General features: G+C 46.7%; 2 protein-coding genes across 8 annotated transcripts; one reads left to right on the plus strand and one right to left on the minus strand.

The window, feature by feature from the left end:
- Nucleotides 1-1,018: 1,018 nt before the first annotated feature.
- Nucleotides 1,019-7,346, plus strand: msh6 (mutS homolog 6 (E. coli)). 2 transcript variants are annotated; one of them, XM_040177981.2, is made up of 10 exons: nucleotides 1,019-1,459; nucleotides 2,009-2,211; nucleotides 2,338-2,513; nucleotides 2,673-5,241; nucleotides 5,640-5,923; nucleotides 6,004-6,121; nucleotides 6,220-6,309; nucleotides 6,381-6,535; nucleotides 6,871-7,070; nucleotides 7,162-7,346. In XM_040177981.2, exons 1-10 carry the CDS (start codon nucleotides 1,200-1,202, stop codon nucleotides 7,241-7,243), a joined length of 4,137 nt encoding a protein of 1,378 aa, XP_040033915.2. In that variant the 5' UTR covers nucleotides 1,019-1,199; the 3' UTR covers nucleotides 7,244-7,346. The 2 variants fall into 2 exon arrangements, with proteins under 2 accessions (XP_040033915.2, XP_040033916.2); XM_040177982.2 differs by having other exon boundaries at nucleotides 1,051-1,459; nucleotides 2,012-2,211.
- fbxo11a (F-box protein 11a) lies at nucleotides 7,317-18,880 on the minus strand. Of its 6 annotated transcripts, XM_040177986.2 has the most exons (23): nucleotides 18,459-18,569; nucleotides 16,942-16,966; nucleotides 16,446-16,570; nucleotides 16,276-16,357; nucleotides 15,683-15,827; nucleotides 15,454-15,583; nucleotides 14,645-14,728; nucleotides 14,434-14,566; nucleotides 13,307-13,413; nucleotides 13,015-13,126; nucleotides 12,545-12,651; nucleotides 12,006-12,143; nucleotides 11,613-11,830; nucleotides 11,271-11,451; nucleotides 11,006-11,128; nucleotides 10,633-10,718; nucleotides 10,376-10,452; nucleotides 10,022-10,165; nucleotides 9,672-9,782; nucleotides 9,454-9,561; nucleotides 9,260-9,368; nucleotides 9,062-9,160; nucleotides 7,317-8,954 (listed from the first exon to the last, which is right to left on the minus strand). In XM_040177986.2, the coding sequence occupies exons 3-23, from the start codon at nucleotides 16,548-16,550 to the stop codon at nucleotides 8,825-8,827; spliced, it is 2,529 nt and encodes an 842-aa protein (XP_040033920.1). In that variant the 5' UTR covers nucleotides 16,551-16,570; nucleotides 16,942-16,966; nucleotides 18,459-18,569; the 3' UTR covers nucleotides 7,317-8,824. The 6 variants fall into 6 exon arrangements, 4 of the variants coding, with proteins under 4 accessions (XP_040033920.1, XP_040033919.1, XP_040033918.1 ...); XR_013467875.1 differs by lacking the exon at nucleotides 16,942-16,966 and having other exon boundaries at nucleotides 9,318-9,368; nucleotides 15,683-15,824; nucleotides 18,459-18,875; XR_005712385.2 differs by lacking the exon at nucleotides 16,942-16,966 and having other exon boundaries at nucleotides 9,318-9,368; nucleotides 18,459-18,864.
- Nucleotides 18,881-20,293: the final 1,413 nt, after the last annotated feature.

Genomic DNA, 20,293 nt, shown 5'->3' on the forward strand with positions numbered 1-20,293 from the left:
CACAACTGGGAAGAGCATTCATTTTTTTAGTTAAAGATTTTAGCTGGAACAAGATCACTATATTTAATACCGATGCATGCTCTGATGAATGCATACGGCTTCGTTTATTTCCCATTGATTAAGCTGTACAAGAAAGGAGATGATAAACACTAGGGCTTAATCAACATGTACTAACTATTCTAATTAAAATATCGTTGATAAGATCTAGATAATGAACAGATAAAGAGGGTGGCTAGTGGTAACTACTAAATTAATTAGTAACTGGAATATTTGCCCTGACATCTCTCAAGTTAAATTGTATTTTCAGACCGAGCACATGAAGCTTCTGGTATTCTGCTGCTCTCTGCTGGTGGTAAAACACCAGCACAGATGACAGACCACAGAATCAATGTACAACACTTTATACGTATTGTTTTCTCTTTGGCTTTTATGGGTCACCTAAAAAAATGGTTTGAGAAAAGTACGGAAACACCATTTATATGCTTGGACATGATGACTGCTTGTTTACAACCCAGGTCAATTTGTGTGGAAACATGTATTCTGAGCTAAATGCACTGCAAAGCAAATTTCAGATCGAGAGAAAAAAGAGTAATGTATAATCTGTATTGGAAATAACGTTTTGAACTAAAAGGTGGAACGTTTTTACCGTCTTATGCATTGCAGTAATGCCGCTTCGAAAAAACAATCAAGCACCGCGTTCGGCAGTGCACCCATTGACCGTAATCAATAAGTACTGTTTTCAAAATAAGAGCCGCGTTCCTATCTAACTTCACACTATAAGATCAGTCCGGTTTAAGGACTTTTATTCTGGAATTTTACATAAGGGGGTCTGCGATCAATCCAAAGTGCAACTAATCACTTTGTGTAACGTTGTACTTTCTAAAATCGATTATACTGACTGATTACAAAATGAATGGGACTTATCACGTTTACTGGAACAGAAGTGGAGGCTGGTTAAATCATAGATATGATTAAATGTTTCTGGTTCGACCGCAGCTTCCGGTCACCCGAGGAAGTTATGTTGACACCACGTGACGTGTACCTCACTTTTCATTGGAGGAGGAGTCCTGTCCACTCCCACGAAGCCCGTGTATTTTTCCCGCGAAGCAGACGCCGTCGCGCGCCTCGTCGCTTGTCTGAGACGCACGCAGGTGCCGTCGTGTGCATTATAGCAGCAATACAACGACACACAACACAACATGGCGAAGCAAAGCTCCCTGTTCAGTTTTTTCACCAAGTCTCCGCCGCCGGTCTCCAAGCCGAAGCCGAGTCCCTCGCCGACCGAGGCGGACCTGCCCTCCTCCGTACAGAGGTCCAGCTCCTCTCCGAAGGAGCAAGCTAAGGAGACACCGCAGCAAGCTGCCAAGGCCGGCAGAGTGGACGCGAAAAGGAACGACAAGTCTTCCAAAGGGGGATTCAACAAACTTTTTGGCGACAAGGCCCCGGCAGTCAAACCGAGGTGAGTTAACCGCAAGCGCGCCGGGAGCCGTGTAGTTGCTGGAGGCACGTGTTTCACCGCGTTCCCCTTCCTGCTGAAGACGGTGTGCAGCCCCCATAAGGCCCCCGAATCATCGGGTTGATCGTTTGGATGGTTAGGGTAAACAAAAAAATAACTAAAAGCTAATCATTTTGTCTAAAAACATGGCACGTAAAAATGCATTCTAAATAAGTAACTTTCTTTATTGACTCCTTCAAGTTTCCCATCTTTTAAGTTTAAATTGGCCTAATGTCTAAAAACTATTCTGAAACCAAATGCCCGTTGCCTGGTCTACACTTTATGTAGTAATGAGTCCCTTTAGCCTAAATATTCACATCAAAGGACAGTTTAACTTTCTCTTGTAGGTGTGCAGATGTTTCCCAGACTATTGTCTCTTCCCATAGATGTGAATGGCTACTTAAGAGGACCACGTCCCTAAGAGCCGTTAACTATCCTACACATGGGTTGACACTATCAGTTGGTTGGATGTGATACTCCTGTATGGATCTAAACCTTTCCTTCGTTCACCAGCAGCACATGTCCATTCAGTGCTGGTGCCCTTGTGTGGGCAAAACTGGAGGGACACCCGTGGTGGCCGTGCATGGTGGTACCCCAACCTCTGACCGGACAGCAGATGAGGGGCCGCGGGCGCAGCCAGCGCGTACACGTCCATTTCTTCGATGAACCCGCCACAAGAGGATGGGTCAGCACCAAGTATATCAGGGAGTACCAAGGTTGGCTACAGTCAATCGCCCCTTAATTAATGCTATTTCGGAGGGGCTTTTTCCTTCCGTTAAGCTACATGGCAGGTTGTTGTATAGTTTAATAATCATGAGCGTGTGGTTTCTACGGCTTTCCAGGCTCCGACAGCAGTGATGCTAAAACAGGAGGGGTTTTCTTCAGCGGTAAACCAACAATCCGTCGTGCGATGGAGCTCGCGGATGGAGTAATGTTTGACAGCCCTGAAAAAAGAATAAAGATTCCTCTCTGCATGGATCCGTCTGATGAGGAGGAGGATGAGGAGGAAGACATGGAGGTGATTTTGTGACAATAATTTACGACTAACAAATTTTTAATTTACTATCACTATGTAATAACAATATACAGTAATGCCCCTTTTTAATCACTAGTAAAAAAAGGTCCGTAATACACATAGTTTCAAATGTGTTTTTACCCCATTTTTGTTTGTTTTTAGCTCGACACGTCAACGTTGACAGACGACTGCAGTGATGAGGAAGAACAGGCGGATGTGAAAGCAAAGTCCTCCAAGCTCGGCCTGCGTTCGTCCCGCGCTTCGACAGAAACGGGAAACAAGGCCAAGCGCCGCCGCATAATTGTAGCTTCTGACAGTGATGGATCAGATGAGGAATTCAACCCACAAAAGGCTGCCTCCAGCAGTGAGGAGGAGGAGGAGGAGGAAGAAGCCGCAGCGACGCTGAGCAGCGAGGAAGAGAGCACACACGAGTCTGAATCAGAAAGCCCTGTCAAGCCCGTGAAGCGTAAACGCCCGGCAGAAAAGCCCGCTCCTTTAAAAGCTAAGACGCCAACAAGCCTGTCGACGGCAGCGAAGCGGGCGCCGGCGGCCATCGCCGTTGACACCAAGTCCCGCCTCTCGGCCTTTTCAGCCCCCGATGGCTTTGAGAGCCCGTCGAACGGAGCGGGCGCCGCCGGAAGCGCCACCACTTGGGACCACGAGAAGCTGGAGTGGTGTCAGGACGGCCGGAGAAAAGACGGCCGGCGGCGGCGACAGTCGGAGGACGACTACGATCCCGCCACCCTCTACGTGCCGGAGGACTTCCTGAACCGCATCAGCCCCGGTATGCGGCGGTGGTGGCAGATCAAATCCCAGATGTTCGACACAGTCGTTTTCTACAAGGTGGGGAAGTTTTACGAGCTCTACCACATGGACGCCGTGATCGGCGTCAACGAGCTCGGCCTGACCTTCATGAAGGGCACCTGGGCGCACTCGGGCTTCCCCGAAATCGGCTTTGCCCGCTTCTCGGACGGCCTGGTGCAGAAAGGCTACAAGGTGGCCCGCGTGGAGCAGACTGAGACTCCGGAGATGATGGAGGCCCGCTGCAGGAGCATGGCCAAGCCCACCAAATTTGACCGCGTGGTGAGGCGAGAGGTGTGCCGGATCATCACCCGCGGCACCCAAACTTACAGCGTGTTGGACGGCGCGCCGTCCGAGAGCCAGAGCAAGTTCCTGCTGAGTTTGAAGGAGAAGGCCGAGGAGGACGGCTCCGGTTGCTGCCGCAGCTACGGCGTCTGCTTCGTGGACACCTCCGTGGGTTGTTTCCACGTCGGCCAGTTCCCGGACGACCGCCACTGCTCGCGCCTGCGCACCCTGATCGCGCACTACGCCCCGGCCGAGGTGCTCTTTGAGAAGGGGAACCCCTCCGTGGAGACGCGCAAGATTCTCAAGGCCTCGCTGTCCTCCGCCCTGCAGGAAGGACTCAGCGCGGGCACTCAGTTCTGGGACGCTCAGAAGACCCTGAAACAACTTTCGGAAGAGGATTACTTCAGGGAGGCCGCTGGCGAGGACCGCGGGACGGGAACCGGCTTCCTCCCAGCTCCCCTGAAGTCGATGACGTCCGCAAGCGACTCGCTGTGCCTCACGCCCAAAGAGGGGTGCGAGCTGGGGCTGTCGGCGCTGGGCGGCTGCATCTTCTACCTGAAGAAATGTCTGGTGGACCAGGAGCTGCTCTCTCTGGCCAACTTTGAAGAATACGTTCCCGTCGACGTGGAGCTGGAGAGAGCCGCCGGACCTGCCGGCTTCTTCGCCAAGACTCGCCAGCGGCTTGTCCTCGACGGCGTGACGCTGGCCAACTTGGAAATCTTCCAGAACGGCACGGGGGGAACCGAAGGGACTCTTCTGGAGCGCTTGGACACGTGCTCGACGCCGTTCGGCAAGAGGCTTCTGAAGCAGTGGCTCTGCGCTCCCCTGTGCAACCCCACCTCCATCGGGGACCGGCTGCAGGCGGTGGAGGAGCTGATGGGCGCCGCGGCTCAGGCCAGCGAGGTCTCAGAGCTGCTGAAGAAGCTCCCGGATCTGGAGCGTCTCCTGAGCAAAATCCACAGCATCGGCACGCCACTGAAGGGCCAGGACCACCCGGACGGCCGCGCGGTGCTCTACGAGGAGGTCACCTACAGCAAGCGCAAGATCGCGGACTTCCTCTCGGCCCTGGAAGGCTTCAAGACCATGCAAGAGGTCGTCGCCGTCCTCGCCGCGGCGTCGAGCGAATCCCAATCGGCGCTGCTCCGGCAGGTGGGCACACTGAAAAGCGGGCAGGGCGGCCTCTTCCCCGACCTCTCGGCCGAACTCCGCCGCTGGGAGACGGCCTTCGACCACCAGAAAGCGCGCGCCACCGGCGTGATCACCCCTAAGGCCGGCTTCGACCCGGAGTTCGACCAGGCCCGGGCCTCCATCCAGAGCTGTGAGCGAGAGCTGCAGGAGTACCTCGACCGGCAGAAGAAGAGACTCGGCTGCAGGACCATGTCGTACTGGGGAACCGGGCGAAACCGTTACCAGATGGAGGTGCCTGACAGCGGCGTCAGCGTTCCCGCGGAGTACGACGTGAAGTCCACAAAGAAAGGCTGGAAGCGCTACGTGACCAAGGAGACCGAGCGGCTGTTCTCCGAGCTGCAGGGGTTCGAGGAGAAGAGAGACGCCGCCCTCAAGGACTGCATGAGGAGGCTCTTCTACAACTTTGACAAGAACTACAAAGACTGGAAGACCGCCGTGGAGTGCATGGCAGTGATCGGTAACATGGCATTCTCATTTTTACTTTTTCTTTTTTAGCAGGCATTAATAGAATGTCTCAAGGAATGGATGTAGAATACGGTGATGTGTTGTCTGCCCTGAAAACGTTTCGTGCAGATGTTACCGATGTGCCTCAATCATGTGCATTGAAGCTGCTGTTGCACCAGTTGGGATCCTCATTAGAAACCATTGTTTGTAGAGTTCCACAGCAATTAGTTTGTTTTCTGCAGCAGGATAATGAGCTCATGTTTTCTTTTCCTCCCGCTGGAGCTCATCGCTTTCTTTGTTTTATAATCATTTTATGAGGGGAGCTTCGAAGGCGGGGAGCCAATCAACATCTGTTTCTGAGGTGATCCAGCTCTGCTGAACCCTTGTTCCTAACAGCTAATTGTTCTTCAGACGTGCTGCTGGCCCTGTCCCGCTACAGTCAGGGTGGAGACGGGCCGATGTCCAGGCCGCAGGTGGTGCTCCCTGAAAGCGGTGACCAGGTGTCGACCTTCCTCGAGCTCGTGGGATCCCGCCACCCCTGCGTCACCAAGACCTTCTTCGGCGACGACTTCATCCCCAACGACGTTGTCATCGGCTGCCCCGGCGGCGGTGAAGCCGACGCGGGGAAAGAGCGAGCCTCCTGTGTCCTCGTCACAGGGCCGAACATGGGCGGCAAGTCGACCCTCATGAGACAGGTGGGTGAATTCTGCGGCACGGGCCGACTGCGGCGTGCGCTCGCCGCGATGCTGACGCCCTGCCGCCCCTTTGTGTGCAGTGCGGACTCGTCGTCATCCTGGCGCAGCTGGGCTGCTACGTTCCCGCCGAGACGCTGCGCTTCACGCCCGTCGACCGGGTCTTTACTCGGCTGGGAGCCTCCGACCGCATCATGGCCGGTAACGCCACGGCCTCCTGCAACGCAGCGCACACGGGCCCACGTCTGACGGGTCCACCCTCGCGGTCTAAGCCTGTGTTATCTCTCCGTCTTCTTCAGGAGAGAGTACCTTCTTTGTGGAGCTGAGTGAGACGGCCAGCATCCTGCACCACGCCACCAAGCACTCGCTCGTGCTCCTGGATGAATTGGGTCGGTCCCGGTTGCTTGTTCACAGTAAGTGGTCATGGGAGTGCAGCCGCTCAGCTGTGAACTGTTTGCAGGGAGGGGCACGGCCACGTACGACGGCACGGCCATCGCCAGCGCCGTGGTGAAGGAGCTGGCCGAGAAGATCTGCTGTCGCACCCTCTTCTCGACCCACTACCACTCGCTGGTGGAGGACTACGCCAACAACCCCGCCGTGCGGCTCGGCCACATGGTGAGTGCGGCGAGGGCCGAATACGCCGCATGCTGCGTATGAACCGCTCCAGGCAATGAGGGAATAGGAATGATAACATTTTTAACAGAAAACTCACTTTGGCCCCATTACAGGAATTAAAACAGATCGGACGCAATGTTCAAATATAATTCTGAAGATATTTGCCTTAATGATAAAAAGTCTTACATTTTAATGTTCCAAAAAAATATGCGTATTAGCTCCCCATAATGCAATTTCCTTTTTTATCGAGCGCAGAAAGGAAATCTGAGTGTTTTAGAAGATCCTCCAAAGCCTGTCAGGCCTTGAATGATGTTGAGCCTACTGCTGCTCCTCAGGCGTGCATGGTGGAAAACGAATGTGAGGACCCGAGTCAGGAGACCATCACATTCCTCTACAAGTTCATTGCTGGCGCCTGTCCGAAGAGTTACGGGTTCAACGCCGCTCGACTCGCCAGCCTGCCCGAGGCTGTCATCCAATCGGGACACAGGAAGGCCAGCGAGTTTGAGAAGAGCACCATCAGCCTCAGACTTTTTAAGTATGTGTTCGGGTTGATCAAAATATTGTTACTACTGCGGCTGACTGTAGGTTTTGAACTTATTCCCATGTGTGACCCCTCCCCCCTCCAGGAAGCTGTGCCGGTTTGCTGACGACGCCACGCTGGGAGGAAGCCACTTCTCTTCACTCGTTGAGATGCTCCACAGCCTGTAGTTAATAAAATGAAAAAAAGCTTGGCTCTCGCTGGATGTTTGTTTTGTCAGCGCTTGAAAAAACACTACTGTAATGATCTAATAAAGTTTATTTTTAAAAATGACAATGTTTCATCTATGAAATTAAACCCTTTTAATTCACGCTAAAGCCTACATAACGGTTATTGAATACTTCACAATATATTAAGTCTAGATGTTATTATACATGCATACATTTCAGTCTGTATGAGAACCCACAATCACCAGTACACAGGGGAGGGGGGTGATGAACCCATAGAGCTCTGTGTGTATATACTTGTCTCAGCTTCAGCAGAGTGAAAGCTTTGGAAATTCTCCAGCAACATTGGTAAACACATGGAAAGTAAAGCTGTGCTTTCACTGGACTTGTTATCTGAAAAGAAAGTATCCTTACAGAACAGGTGCGCCTTTATTAAAGAGGATCATAAAACCACATTGATTCTTAAACAGGTTCAGATGTAATACGGTTTTATAATCTACTTGACTGAAGACATTACCAGTTTGTATCACAAAGTAAACCATACAAAATGTTTAACATATGTATTGTAATGCTTTCTTTTCTCATTTGAAGGACAGAAAAGAGCTAATAAAAGATCCCATTGGGTCCACTGGCTGAACAAGCCACGCCCCTTAATGGTTTAACTGCAGTCTTGGCTCAAAATACTTCATTTCAGCCCACACCTCTCCTGTGAACTGGGTTTTGCATGACCGGCTAATACAAACAGAACATAAAATATGCATAGATTATGTAATAAAAAAAAGCTTCCAAACAGAAAAAATATATACAAGTCTGGTGAAAGCACATTTCAGCATCAATTGTTCGGTATTGCAAATCTAAAAGAGTCAACGTTGCTGGAGAAAATGTTTAGTGTTTTCCTCATCTCTTTCACAGAAAGAAGTTGGATACTGCGACATGTATAATTACAGCTATTCTAGGGTATTTAACCCAAAAAAAATATATGAACACTTAATAAAATAAAGACATTCAAGTACAGTTAGATTTTTCCATGAAAATACAAAACTACACGAAAAGCATTAAAATCAAAACAGTCGTCTTGAGAAAAAAACCATAAGCTGAAGTGCTAGTTCATCTTTCCCGTACAGATCGTACGAGCACGTCGGTTGCCGAGCAATGGAAGCATTGTATGTGGTGGGTCTTTTGCCTCATGAGAAACGTTGTGCCTGTTGTGACGGTCTCTGTTCGATGGGTCTGTACAAGTATTTGGTTCATCAGATTCCTAAAAGCCGGTGAACATCTTCGTCCATCTCTCACCAGCTTCACTTTACCAAACCAACACTCTCACAAACCCTGAGTCAGCGGCTCATCTGCTCTCCCACCGATGGTTGTTTCTCCCCCCCCTTTTCTTTTTTGAAGTCATATAATTGAAGACAAAGTGAGCCATCCATAATCAAACCTTTTTTCTTAAACGTCTCAGTCGAGCATCTTCATGTCTTTTTTTTTGTTGTTAGTCACTTTACACGCTCTGCGTTTTGGATCTCCAACCCCACACAACTCAAAGTGTCTGATGTCCGTTGTAGCGTAAGAGGGGGTCGGGTCTCAGGCTCAGTTGTGCTGCAGTGTGTTGGACTCTATAGGAGGAGCCGAGTCGTATAGTGTGTCGGTGTCGTGGGTCGGCTCTCCAGCTAATGTGCACGGGTTGGACAGCGTGCCGGCACCGCAGTCACAGAAGAACCTACGAGGAGACAAATGATGGCAGTTAAACTCAGTTTTTTTTTTTTTTTTAATTACCCCATTTACATGTGCATGTTGTGACACAGATCACAGCGCTACGAGTCTGACCTGTCGTGTCTGATGAACTCCACGTCGTGTCCTTGGTGACACTTCTTGATGCAGTTCACACAGATGGCGTTGCGGTCTGTTGTGTTACAGGTGTGACACCTGCAGGGGGGGAAATGGACACGGCGTTTGTTAACGATCACAAAACAGGCAAACGGTTGACCGGGAGTCACCTTGATTGCGAGCATGAACATCAATTACCTGTAAAAATCGTGCATTGGGTAGCTGGTGTAACTTGAAATCTTGTACAGGCACTGACCTCTGCTCACAGCCTTTTCAATGGCATCCTGATTGTTCATTATTTTATTATCTGGAAGAGGAGAAAGCAGAGGGAGACGTTGGTACGCTGCGGTGGATGGACAGGCGCTTTGCGGCTTGTGCGACCAGTAGAGTACCTTTCATTGTAACGTTGACACCCGATGCCAGGAACAATCCGCCAAAGCGGTTGTTGAAGATCTGATTGCCTTCTAGAGTTGCTGTGGCATGATTGGTGATCTCAATACCTAATAAAATGTTTAAAAACAAACAGTTTGTATTACAGAGCCTCTGATCATACAGTGCCTCACTAAGGACGTTTACATAATGACTGATTACAGGTGCAGGTGTTACTCACCTGCCGCAAAGCCGTCGAATATCCGGTTTTTCCGCAGGACGGGGTGGCTGTTGGTGCTAATTAGGACGCCTGCTTGGGCATTTCTGAAGATGTCGTTTTCCTCTAACAAGCCTGAAGCGGAAACACACGGTCGGAGCCATTAACAACGGACGTGCAAATGTCTCAGCGATGCCTTGTGCGTAACTGACGTTATCTGTAGGGATTATGTAAATCTATAGAACAATTCATGGCTTTATTTGAGTGGATGATGCACGTAAAGCGACTCTCACACACACACACACACACACACACACACACACACACACAGAACTCCAGAAAGCCTCTTTTCATCTGAAAATAAACCGAGTTACCTCGTCCTCCATTGAATATACAGATCCCGCCATCTCGCCCGTCATGGATCTTGTTCCTCCTTAGAGTTGGGTTGCTGTCGGTCTTGATCCAAACACCAGCCATGGCGTTGTCAAAGATCTCGTTGTCCTCAATGAAGCCTAAGCCTGAAGTGCACACATTGGTGTGTCATTATTGGTGCAACAGGGAAGAGCTGCTTTGGTCAAACAGTAGATTAACAAACAGAGGCCACAAACTCTCAGGTAACGCCAAGAAGATTCACTCAATCTCAGGAGAAAACCACTGTGTGTGTGTGTGTGTGTGTGTGTGTGTGTGTGTGTGTGTGTGTGTGTGAGAGAGACTTGTCCAAGTCGCACCTGAGTTGTAGACCAAAATGCCTCCATTCTGGCCTCCCCAGATCTTGTTCCTCCTGATCTTGGGATTGCTGCCGGTCCTGTAAGAAAAAAAAAAAAAAGGGCACACGAAGGGACGGTTGATCTTTGGCTTCACTGCTAAAGCAAACAGCGGGATTACTCAGATTATTTATCCAAACTTCAGCAAAACGCATGAGGCAATTGTTATTAAAGGTAATTGCTTTTCTTTCATTTATTTTGTAATGTAGAATTTCACAAACCTGATTTGAACGCCAGAGTACATGTGATTATAGATGTCATTGTCTTCAAGCACGCCGTGGCCATTGTCATAGAAGTAGACCCCAACCTGTTAATTAACAGTGAAATAGAGGTAATTCATTCATGGCACCAAAATGCTTTGGAGGATTCGGTTTCATTAGAGCGACGTTACCAACATCCGATCCCAACTGATTCTTTAGAAATGTAGGAAAGTGAGCCAGTTTGACGGTTTCTTTTGTGATCACATACATGACATAAGCGGTGAGACGCATCTACGCCTGCGTGACTACATCACGGCGTGTGGCGGACTGATATGGGAGGTTGTCTCTGCATTATTTTATCAGCGACCAGCTTGTGAGGAGCACGTTGTCCTACCTGCTTCCCGCTGTGTATACGGTTCCTCCTCAGGACTGGCGTGCTGCCCGTGGTCACCCACACTCCTGCCAGCGTGTTGCTGTACACCTCGTTCTCCTCTATGACGCCTTGTCCCTTTTCATGCTGTGTGACACAAAAGGACGTCACTGCTATGTTAAAAAAATAAATAAAAAAACAGGCAACGGGAGACGGGCAGCAGTAGTGACAACGATCCAGGGTGCATAAGAAGCAAAACACCATTGTGTCTCCGTGGGTTTGTATTTACCACATAGATGCCGCCATGCTGGCCATCGTGGATCTTGTTGTGTCGGACGATGGGGCAGCTGTTCGTCCTGATCTGGATTCCTGCCAGGGCGTTGCCGTAGATGTCGTTTCCTTCGATGAGGCCTCGGCCATCCCCGAAAATATAAACTCCACCTTGGTTGCCATTAAAAATGGCATTGCCCCTGTATTGGAACAAAACAACTCGTTTAAAGACACTATGCAACTGTGAAGGACCCGAGGAGGGATGGGCGGTATTACCAGTCGCCCAAGGACCAGAGCCAATTTGAAAATTATTAACCAGGACCAGTTCTATTTAGTGGTTGGCCGGCCGGGCTGCACTGACCTTATCGTGGGGTCACTGTTTGAGGTGATCCACACCCCGGCAAAGTTATTTGCATAGATCTTGTTCTCGATGAACTGCCCGCGGCCCTTTTCGTGCACGTAAATGCCCCCCGTCTGCCCGTGGTGGATCTCACAGCGGACCACAGTTGGATTGGCGTACGCCTTCACCTCGAAGCCGGCGATGCGGTTCCTATGGATGTTGCAGCTCTCAAAGTAACCCTGGAAGTGGACAGAGGAAAACAACATGACTGCGTGTCCCATCAAAATCCCTTTTAAGCCATTGAGGGCGACTAAAAGAACGAGAACATTTATAAATCAACCCGCTAGCCTTCCACAGTCACTACACCGCAGCTTTGTGATAGCACACTTATTTGATTGATATTTTGGATCTCACCATGCCGTGGTCGAAGGTAAAAACGCCGACGTCTCTGCCGTGGTGGATGTGATTCCGTCTGATGATTGGATTGCCGTGGTTTTTAACCCAGATCCCAGCCAGAGCGTTGTTTGAGATCTCGTTGTCTTCATATATTCCCTAAAAAAAAAAAAGAATGTAAAAACTGTATTCAACGATTGTTTATTGTCACATATGTTCACAGAGAGGAATTTGACTGAGCAAAAATGAAAACAATATAAACAGGCAAGTGGGTTGATACACATATGTATATCCATATGTTTCCAGGGTGAGAGAAACCACAGTGCAAAATGCTTCCGGGATGGAGTATTCCATTCCAATGCGGGACTCTGTTTATGAGACCAACGTCTGAGGGGAAAGAAACTGATCATTTTAACCTCACAGGTCAAAAGTAGGTCCCTTAGATGAGGACAATACTTATTCACTGCTCATGAAACAAGCCAGAAGTATGAGAATGAGGACCTACTTGTTAATAACAAGGATGCTTAGTGTAATATTTTGTAAAGAAATGTGTGCGTTACCTGCGCATGGTCAGTGATGTAAAGACCGACGTTTTCACAGTCACTAATGTTGCAGTGCTTGATCGTGGGACAAGCCCCCTGTCCACTGACACAGACTGCTGACCCCACTGAAGTAAGCAGGACAGAGACATGTTGGTGCACCAATATCCACTACAAAATATACAACAATCACATTATAAAACAACACAATGAGAAAAAACTCAATGTTAGCTCAAACATAGTCAGGGTTTAGTGGTGGATTCTAGTTTTACCAACATTAGGTGTACCGGTGATTCCAAACCTTCTTGTCTTGCGTTCCCTTACATTGAAGGAGTGTCTGCTGACAACCACTGGTCACACGTTTCAGGAGTTTTATAAATTTATACAACAAATCTTTGTCGTTTTCTTCCCTCCATCTCAGATTTCTCTTATGATCCCCCTTAAAAAGGTTGGGAACCAGGCAAGTGGGCCAAAAGGAACCGCCGACTTACCGGTGCAGGTGCTGCGTATGATGCAGTGGTCAATGATGGGACTGCAGTTGACTGTGATCTCCAAGCAGTGGTGGGCGTTGTGATGCTGAGCGGATTTATCATCAGGGTTGAACTGCAGTAGAAAAAAGAAAAAAAAAACTCAACAACAGTGACAATTGTCAGTAGAACTGAAAGATGAGTGGCAATCGCTTTCAACCATGCGGAGCGAGAGGAAAAGGATGGATGTCCAGTGCATGTGAACTGTATAATCCTACAAGAAAGAACAGAAGGAAGGAGAAAAAAGCCAGCTCACCCTGATTGTCATGTATCCAACATAAGCATCTTCGGAGCCTTCCATGAATACGAATGTAGAGTCTCTGGTATTCTCAATGATGACCTTCTCTGCTACTTTACCAGGAGCTGCAAAATAACGGTGATTGGCCTCATCAGTGACAACGATGAGTCGGCCTACAGAGAGGAGGTCCAGCACCTGGCGGTATGGTGCGCCGACAACAACCTGGTCCTCAACACCAAGAAGACCAAAGAGCTAATTGTGGACTTCCGGAAGAAAACTGGCACACACATCCCCATCCATATCAACGGGATGGAGGTTGAGCGTGTCGCCAGCTTCAAGTTGCTGGGTGTCCACATCTCTAAGGACCTCTCTTGGACCCTCAACACCTCATCTCTGGTAGAAAGCACACCAGCGTCTCTTCTTCCTGAGGAGATTGACGAAGGCCCATCTGTCTCCTCAGATTCTAGAGAATTTCTACCGCTGTACCATAGAGAGCATCCTTACAAACTGCATCTCAGTATGGTATGGCAGCTGCTCTGACCGTAAATCACTGCAGAGGGTGGTGAAAACTGCCCAACGCATCACCGGTTCCTCACTCCCCACCATTGAGGCTGTCCAGAGCAAAAGATGTCTGCGGAGGGCACGCAGCATCGAAAAGGACAGCTCTCACCCCAGCCACAGACTGTTTGGCCTCCTCCCCTCTGGGAGGCGCTACAGGGTGCTTCGTTCCCGGACCAGCAGGTTCAGGAACAGCTTCATCCCTGCGGCTGTCATTCTACTGAACTCTTCCCCCTCCACCCTGGCTTGACTGCCACACACCTTCATCCAGCCACTGAACATTTGCACTGTTATTGTATATCCATTTCTTACTGTTCATATTGCATAACCATTTCTTACTGTACCTATCTATTTATTCACTTATTACACTTTACATATGCACATACTCTGCACTTTTTGCTATTTTGCACTCTGGTTGGATGTTAAACTGCATTTTGTTGCCTCAGTACTTGTACCCTGTGCAATGACAATAAAGTTGAATCTAATCTAATCTAATCAGCATAAAGGTTCAATGACAGACTAAACAAAGACACAGTGGCTTTGTGACTTTACTACCCCATCACCACCGCACACACAAAAATACATACCGGCTCCAATCATTGTTATAGGCGACTCAATGTAGATCCATTCGTCTGTGTAAATACCAGAGTGGACGAATATCAGGCCGTCGAAGTGAGGCTCCTGCCCCCCCCCAAGAGCATCCTCAATGGTGTCATAGTACTGGAGTAAAACATAAAAGGGAGGTCAATGACCGGATCATTCAAAATGACAAAAGGATGCTGGAAAGAGTTTACTTACAAACATATTGTCTCTCCCCTTGTACCTGGCGGGATTACTGTAGAAGTGTTCTGCAAAGCCCGGCTTCACATGTGCACCTTTATACTAAAAAAATAAACGTAAAAAAAAAAAGATTACACACTGAAATCATGAGCATTTGGAGAGAGACCGACAAAGACATTTCCCTGACATTGAATTTTGGACAAGATGGGAAAATCACCACTAGAGAAATGCTTGCAACAATACAGAAAAGGTCAAAATACATCACAAAGGAATACAATTTAAAAACAGTTCTTCTTCGTCCCCTGCATATTGAATGTCACGATTATGGCCTGTGGTGTTGCCCTTTTACGTGACATTAGCTCTCTGTACACAAGAAGATTTAAAGTCAAACTGGGGGAACTTTTGGCGACAAAGAAACATGTAAAGATCAAATGAATTGAAAGTGGAGTTTGTCTTCTAAATACTGCCAATTAAAGTTGCTCAATTTTGGAATTTGCTGTAGGTGGAAGCAACATTGCTTAATGTTCACTCCACATCTCAACTTTGAGATTATTTTCCCCATCACTAAGATATAAAGCACTTTAGAAAGTTAGCAGTTTTACCCAATTACAAATGAAGATATTGTTTTCATGGAACCCTTTAGTCAGGGAAGCATTTGCCTCTTTTAGCATAAAGCCAGCGTTACTACATCCATCCGACTTTAAAAAGGTCACAACAACAGCACTGTGCAGCCAGTATCAGATGGTTCATAGGTGTTTGTCAAACGTAACAACAGGTAAAATATTGAACTTTCTGTTGGATGAGGGGCCCCAGAGGAGGATTCATACCAGTTGCTGAAAGCTTTCCTTCCACGGGTTTGGCTGCTCATACTCTTCTGGGTTTATCTGGTAGAACTTCCCTGCCTCGGGGTGCATCATGGGGCGCGTGTATTCAAACACTTCCATGTACAGCCTCTTCCTGATATATGGAAGTGAAGGAAAAAAAACACATGTAGAAAGCAGCACGAGAAATAAGGCGGCATCAGTAAGATAGAAACTTGCCACCGAACACACTCACCAGAGGATTGGGTCGTTGGCCAGCTCACTGAAGCGCTTGCATACACACGCTGCACGGCACAAGTCCTGCTCCAACAGGTACGAGAAGATCTTAAGCACAACCTCGTCTGGAAGCTTTTCCTGCAGATACTGCTCTGCTGGAGCTGCTGGGAAGAAGAGGGCCGTGGAATACAATATTTTTACAAGGAGACACAGGGTTTTGGGTGAGGTTTGAAACTACAACCATAAGAGTCTGTTTTTAGAAAGGTCATGCATCTTGCATTTACTCCACATGTAAACTTTGTTAAATTACAAATGACATGAATATGTTTTATGCAATAGACAGCTATCGTAATATGTTTTTAAATGAATTATAAAATGTTGCAATTGTCAAGAAAAAGAAAAAACAGGTCTTCACGTGACACTTTGTATAATGCCTCATTGCCCAACACTAAATAACATATGCCCTGATTTGAAGAGTCACTACACTGCCGTCCTCCGTCCTTGTAACAAAGGAAAGGTAATCCATCCTCACACCTTGTGGAAAACCCAACAATAAATGCAGCTTTAAGAAAGACACAGCAGTCACCTCTTACATAACGAGTTCTTAATTACCCGGTAAGTCTTGACACTTTGCTGAAACTCTTGGGCGTTTAGGTCGGTGTCCGAAGTTTTCTGTGGTTGAAGTGGAAGCACCCTGTAGATTAAAAAAATAAATTAATCATTTGAAAAATGGAGACATTTAAACATGAACTATTGTGTTTAGTTCATCTTTAAGACTTCACCTCCATGTTAGTCTTTGTCGGACACACTGTTCTCTTGGGTAGAGACTTTCTTCTAAGTTGGTAGGGACTGTTCTGAGCTCCTGGACCGGATTCTTCTGCGACCATATCTGCAGGAACGTCCTCATCTGCAAATAGCGTGCAAAAAGGGTTCAAATAAAGACTACTTCCGACTCTTAATTAAATCAATCTAAAATATGGCATCCCAGTCCACAGTAGAAAACAAGAGAAACATGTTTTTGAGGTGCTGTCAACAACTTCATGATTTAGCATTTTCAATATACTTGGATATTGACAGCAAAAGGATATTCCTGAACAATCAGCAAAATGCACTATGGCTAAATACACTGAGTATTAACTTGCTGTCCAGTGTACCATATCACTCCTGTGGAGTCCATTATGCATAAGCGGATTTGCAATAATGTTCATTTACTTATGTGTAGGTTTTAGCACTTTGAGTGACAAAAGACAGACACTGTAATGCATCAATTGTGTTTACCATTGATTAGAAGTGAAGAAGAGATCTGTCAAAGACAAATTTGTCAGTAATAAGCAATCCATTATAACACAACATTACCAGAGGCCTAAATTCTATTAGACCAAAGGCTGATTTTTTATTAACTGCTCTTTATACTGCAAATGGATTTACAGGTCCCATCAAGAGGATATTCACTCAGCAGAACAACCACAGCATAAATCCTTAAGTATACATCTATTTCTGAGCTTATTTGCCATGGCATAGAGAGTCGATAGCTACAACAAATAGGAGATGCAAACTCTTGTTCTTGCTCTTGTTGAAAGAAATCCGCTGTTATGTCAGTAACCACTACAAACACTGTTAAACAACTTATCTTTTGCTGTGAATTGAAATAATGAATTTGTTCTCCTGGCTATTTAAGAACTGAGATGTATATCAAAATCACAGCTAATCTACACCATATAGTAAGAAATAAACATATACTGTTACACACTATCTGTGATTTCATGTCCCCTTAAAATAACAACTCAGCTATACGGTGGGCATCGGTAGAAGGGACGGTCCTGTGGAAAGTCATCACTGATAAATGAATTGAAGCAGGGAGAAGCACTAAACACCAACTGACAGGTCTCCAATAGATTGTTTAACCCTCTGCTGCTAATTGTCATTCAATAATGCAATAGCCAACACCACAACGTGTTAGTTGTACACCAAATATCGTTTCATCTGATTCAGCAACAAACTAGTAATGCTACCAATTACGTTAATGTTCTTCAGAATGAGAATTCAACTACGATAGCAAAGCATCCTGAGCTAATGTTTACTTTTAAAATTTGCAGTCAATAATCGCTTTCATTGCAGTTTGCTTGGGGGTGGGGAGGCTACATAACGTCAAGAACACTGACGTTATTACATGAATAACAAGTGGTACATCTAACGTTGTGCCTTTACGTGTTAACAGTGCCAGAATAAACCTTATGGGCTGGTGCTTTTCATTAAAACACGCCAGACGGCTGAAAGTTAGCCAAACATGCTAATAATAACAGCTATGTTAGCACGGGCTAGGTCCAGCTAGCATGCTACGACAACTGGCGAAACCACTTTATGTACACTTCCTCGCGTTAGACACCCGTTAATCCAGTTAACCGTTTCCATTTATCATGCAATTGTCAACTCTAGTGTTACATTAGCTGCCAATAACAAAACGCATCAAATATGAGATCAGACAAGTAATACAAAGCCGTCTCGGGGCAAAAAACAAGCAAAACAAAGCGCGGCCTCAGTGCTATGGACCTACACAAAAGCCTCGGAGTTTCCTGATAGCGAAGAAACCCGTCCAGACTCCTGTTCACGATAGCTCTATGTTGTTTTATTAATACAAAAATATCGGTTTCCTCGTTCACACGCAATATAAAACACAAAAGAACATCATTACATGGAACCGTTCAAGCACATGCAGCGTGGCTTTCACCCAGAAGCTCGCGGTCTGGCAAGCCGTTCCAGCGATGCTAACGCTAGCCAAATGTAGCTAACATCACCTCTTTCCTGGTGGTTCCTCTCCGGCTGTACCGGGCGCGGCCTCGACACTCGCCTAGGTCTTTTGCTAACGTTACTTGCTCTGACGGAGTTCATTTGCGGTGCCGTTAATCCTTAAATGAACGTCTAAGCCTTCAACAGCAGCAGCAGCGAGCACATCGTCTATGTATTTTTCTTCAGCATTGCACGATCTGCCATCTTAAGCCGTGGCACCTGGATGGGTGGTGGGGAAGGGAGGGGGGGGGGGCGTATCGCTGTGTGTTATTCCCGTTCCTCCGCACTGGTGTTACGTTGAGCCCCGTTCTACTGAAGCAGGAGGAGCCATTCAACACGGACCTCTCGGTCACATCGCATGCGAGGACCTCTCGCCGAGACCTTCAACGGCAGCTGTCTGTCTTAAAGGCCATCACGTTTAAGCGGAATAATTCGTATAATAATCCCCCACAGTTGGAGGTAAAGTGTCTTGAGAAAAATGTATCCTATTTATTTAATCCAAAAAATTGCCATCTATTTATAACTGCTGTCTGAGCCACCAAATCACATTTCCTCATGCTATGAAGGAGTAGACCACTCGTTATCTGACTGAATGTATACCTTATTACGTGATGCTTGACCTAAATTAGGGATTTCAGAATCATATGTTAAAATACAAGATAGGTGATAGCTGAGAAGATTCTCAGAGGTAAAAAGCTGTCACTGGCAATTAAAAAAACCCATCTAGGCCACTGAAAGTTGCTTGAGCTCAGAGAAGAGGCAATTAAGTAGATAAGTACTCGAGAGAGATCAATAAAGTGTCTCATGATTATATTCATGCGTTCGTGTTTGAAGTGATAAGAATGGGGGTTAGTTAGAAAGCACAGCTGTCAATCACGTAATCTTTCATGAAATGAGATGAGATTGTAGAACAGAGTGGCCAAAATGAGAAACTGTGTGTGTTTTGAGGCCACGTTAGTATTGATCCACTGTTCCTTCACATGAAAAGAGTGTGTTGAATGATTTCCTACCTGTTCAGGATGCTTGGAGGTCTTCCTGTAACAACAGACTGGGATGAGTGTGTGTGTGTGTGTGTGTGTGTGTGTGTGTGTGTGTGTGTGTGTGTGTGTGTGTGTGTTCCACACCAAGCAAAGAAGAATGATCACTTTTTATTGGAATTAACAGCTGGATGCTGAGACCGTTCTCTATTATAAGTAGGGAGTAAACATACTTTATCTTTTAGTTGTTTAAACAGCACCACAAAACATCTTGTTTACATTTTTATGATTTAGTGCAAACATTCATACAATTATCCAAATGCCTTATGTGGAAATTGTTTCATCTAAGGTTAATTTGGAAAAAAGGATATGGAAATTTTTGATCATACATTTGGGTTTATCGTGGGTCTCAGTCTACACAAAATGAACATACTCTTGCACAGTAGCCTGGTTGACCACTAGATGTCTCCTCATCTCCACCTAATAGTCATCACTGCATGCTGTGTGAATATGAGCGTCCCATGATGCTTTACCCTAATGGTCTTTTTTTCTCTCTTGTCTGAACATCGCTTCCTCTTTCCTAGATTTTTATGCTAAAATCTGACTTTTTCTTCACATAAATCCTTCACACAATCCTCGCTCCAGGATGCTGCCATGACAACGACGTTGGTTGTCGTATCTTAAAGTTTCAAATGCACAGTGGAATAATCCCCACTCTCATAAACCAGTTTTTCTGCACTGCTGAACATTGTGATTGTGTGGATATTTGCCCGTAGTACACCAATATTTGCATGTGACGACAACATAGTCATTAAGTTGCATATGTTTGGGCAGATCTTAATGAATACTGATCCACTGAATAATTA

The sequence above is a fragment of the Gasterosteus aculeatus genome, chromosome 6, assembly GCF_964276395.1.
Source record: "Gasterosteus aculeatus chromosome 6, fGasAcu3.hap1.1, whole genome shotgun sequence".
NCBI classification, from domain to species: domain Eukaryota; kingdom Metazoa; phylum Chordata; class Actinopteri; order Perciformes; family Gasterosteidae; genus Gasterosteus; species Gasterosteus aculeatus.